General features: G+C 46.4%; 1 protein-coding gene across 2 annotated transcripts; it reads left to right on the forward strand.

Annotated features, from left to right (window-relative positions):
- Nucleotides 1-874: 874 nt before the first annotated feature.
- On the forward strand, nucleotides 875-3,320 carry LOC120564119 (leucine-rich repeat-containing protein 10B). 2 transcript variants are annotated; one of them, XM_039808834.1, is made up of 2 exons: nucleotides 875-1,287; nucleotides 1,461-3,320. In XM_039808834.1, exon 2 carries the CDS (start codon nucleotides 1,676-1,678, stop codon nucleotides 2,873-2,875), a length of 1,200 nt encoding a protein of 399 aa, XP_039664768.1. In that variant the 5' UTR covers nucleotides 875-1,287; nucleotides 1,461-1,675; the 3' UTR covers nucleotides 2,876-3,320. The 2 variants fall into 2 exon arrangements, with proteins under 2 accessions (XP_039664768.1, XP_039664769.1); XM_039808835.1 differs by having other exon boundaries at nucleotides 1,652-3,320.

Consider the following 3,320-nt stretch of genomic DNA (forward strand, 5'->3'; position numbering starts at 1 on the left):
GCAAGTATAGGCTTCTTTTCCACTGTTATTAATTATGTTAGCATTGGAGGTTGGTATGATTAGCCTTTATATCTTCCAGTGGATTCTGGTGTGGGGCTGCTGATACAGTTTAATCCAACTCAATTTATGTTTTGTATATTAAAACTTAATCTGCAAAGTTACTCGTAATTATCAAATAGATGTGGAGTAAGAAGTACAATATTTTGTAAGTACTGTATGAAGTCGCATAACATGGAATTATTCGAGTAAAGTATCTCAAAATTGTACCTAAGTACAGTACTTGAGTAGATGCACTACTTTGCAAAATTATTGTCTTTCTTATTGGAGTAGTGAGGCTTAAAACTTTTTCTTTTTTATATTAGTGCAGACATTACAGTATATGGTTACTGTGACAGCAATAACAGATAAAAAGAAAAAAGACAGACAATAGGATAAAAGGTTTACATATAGGCTACAACGTACAATGCTAGACCTATAGTTGGCATTCCAACAAAACAAACGAAGTAAACGAGCTAGACAAACGAGGAAAATGACTGTATGAGATATATAAATCTAGACCAGTATATTAGACAGCTGTAGCCTATAATAAAAATACTAATAGAGATACAAATAAAAACTCAGGAAAAAGGGCTGTGTGTAAGCAAAAGGGAACAATAAATACATCAATTAAAATCAAAATCTACAAACACGTCTAATAAGTATGTTTAACCCTGAAAGTGATGTAGTTTTCTTAAACATCGTTTAAAACACATGGTAAAAATGCGAGTGATAGGAGAGAAAGTTTTTTTTTTCCTAGGCTACTACTTTATACACATACACACACACACACACACACACGCACACGCACAGACTGCCCATGTGATGTGAATGCCCCCTGTTCCGGTTACAGAGGGAGGGAGGGAGGAGGCAGCAGTTCAATGTAAACCTTCACACTGATGGAAAGAAGGGGCGAACATCAGGATCAGAGTCCCTCACTCAACCAGCGCTGCAATTTACCCAAAATGTTCAATTTGTTTCTCCAGCTCGGATTAAAACTCCGCGAGCCCTCGGCCTCTAATGGGGAGCAGCTGCATTAACTAGTGGACAGACTTCCATTAACAGTTTTTCTTTGCCGCCGGCCAGGTCACCGAGCTGAGCACGCACTGTGACAGGAAGAGCGACTATTTACTAATGTGGCACGTTTTTTCCTGTTCTGATAGAGAGACCGGATCACGGGGACAGGTGACCTTAAAGCTGCGCGTTATCTTTCTCTGAAAAGCCTCGAGGAAGTTGAAGAGAAGAGAACGGGTAAGGGACTGCAAGAATTCAATTTCAGCTCTAAATTCTGCTTTACTTTGTTGAGCTCAACTACCAGCAGCACTATTACTATTACTACCATGGACTGTAAAAGAAGATTACTACTATCATTACTATTACGCCACAGTTTGTTAGATATTTTCTACTGGTGTTTTCTGATCAAGGGGTAGATGAAGGGATCAGGAGACACCTGACAAACTGCTGAGGCATATGGCTGCAGGAGTGTTGATTGGCCTGCAGCGTGATGCCGTTTGCAGCCGGTGGGTTTAACAACAAAACAACAGCAGCTCCCACGAGGAGGGTTAACTTGTCACAGACACTACCTCATCAAATGACTCTGTCCTGACTCACATAGGAGCCAGGGGCTGCAGGCCACAGCATGGGCAACTCCTCCAGAAAGGGAGAGGGAGAAGAGGAAGAGGAGGGGGCGAAGGGTGGCGAGGAGGCAGAAATCATAGAGAAGAAGAAAGAAGAGGAGGAGGAGGTGGAGCAAGAGCTTCCAATGGGGGTGGAAGAGTTGTTTGAGAGTGGAGATCCCGTGCTGGACTTGAGCTACCGTAAATTTAAGCGGTTGCCTTCGCGTGTTAGTGGACTAATGCATCTGGAAAAGCTGTATGTTTGTGGAAACAGCCTGCGCACTTTGCCCGACAGCATCTCCCAGCTGCAAGGTCTGCGGATCCTTGCCCTAGACTTCAACAAGATGGAGGACGTTCCCGCAGCCGTCTGCCAGCTCACTAACCTCACTCGCCTCTACCTGGGCAGCAACCGGCTCATGTCACTCCCGCCCGAGGTGAGGAACCTGCAGAGTCTGCGCTGCCTGTGGATGGAGAGCAACTACTTCCAGATGTTTCCACTGGAGCTCTATGACCTGCCCAACCTCAAGTCCCTTCAGATTGGGGACAACCGGCTGAAGAGGCTGCCTCCTGACCTCTGGCGTATGGAGGCTTTGAGGGGATTATGGCTCTACGGGAACCGCTTTGAAACTTTCCCCAAAGTCCTGCTGCGCATGGAGGGTTTGGAGATACTGGACCTGGACCGCAACAAGATATCAGAGTTTCCCAGCCTGAAGCGCCTCCACGCCCTGCGCCTCTTCTCCTACGACCACAACCCAGTGGACAGCCCGCCTAAAGTGGGCGAGGAGGTTCTCGTGGTTGGAGAAGGTGCTGCAGAGTTCTTGGAGAAGCGTGAGGCCAGAAACGAGAGACGACGAAAGGCCGCAGAGCAAGAGGCCGAAGAGTTGGCTCTAGCAGGAGAGGAGCCGGTGATTCACGGCATCCTGAAGAACAGCAGCAGCAACTCAAAACAAGCTGTGGTGACTGTAGGGGACGCAGACATTAAAGAGGAAGAGGCAAGGGAGGAGGAGGAGGAGGAGGAGGAGGATGTGGAGGTGCCTGTCACTGAGTACGATGGAGCAGAGCTTGAATATGACGAAGAGGGGGTTGAATATGAGACGGAGGAGCTGATATGTGAGGGAGACGGGTTTGAATATGAGGGGGACGAGCTGCAGTACGAAAGGGCTCAGATGGACTATGAGTATGAGGAGCTGGAGGACACAGGGAGACAAGATGAAGGGGCATGAAATACCCCTCATCCATTAAGACTAAGATGATCTGCAGGCAGGTGGAGGTGAATGACAGAAATGAAGCTGACACAAATTAGCTGTGCTGCTAATCTATCGTTAACTGTGAAAATGAATTAGCATTGAGGCATTATAAAACTGTAAACCGACAGCACCTGTGACATCTCAATCAGCTGCAAATGACCAAATCAGAGCAGGGCTCTGTGTGTGTGTGTGTGTGTGTGTGTGTGTGTGTGTGTGTGTGTGTGTGTGTGTGTGTGTGTGTGTGTGTGTGTGTGTGTGTGTGTGTGTGTGTGTGTGTGTGTGTGTGTGTGTGTGTGTGTGTGTGTGTGTGTGTGTGTGTGTGTCTGTGTGTGTGTCTGTGTGTGTGTGACATATTAGGGTTGTTTTCTGTGTGTACACATGAGACCAAGTCTTCCCTTATTAAATATTATCAGCTGATGAA

Source organism: Perca fluviatilis, chromosome 8, assembly GCF_010015445.1.
Source record: "Perca fluviatilis chromosome 8, GENO_Pfluv_1.0, whole genome shotgun sequence".
NCBI classification, from domain to species: Eukaryota; Metazoa; Chordata; class Actinopteri; order Perciformes; family Percidae; genus Perca; species Perca fluviatilis.

Coding starts and splice junctions, on each gene's coding strand:
- LOC120564119 (XM_039808834.1), top strand. CDS start 1,676: ATGGGCAACTCCTCCAGAAAGGGAGAGGGAGAAGAGGAAGAGGAGGGG.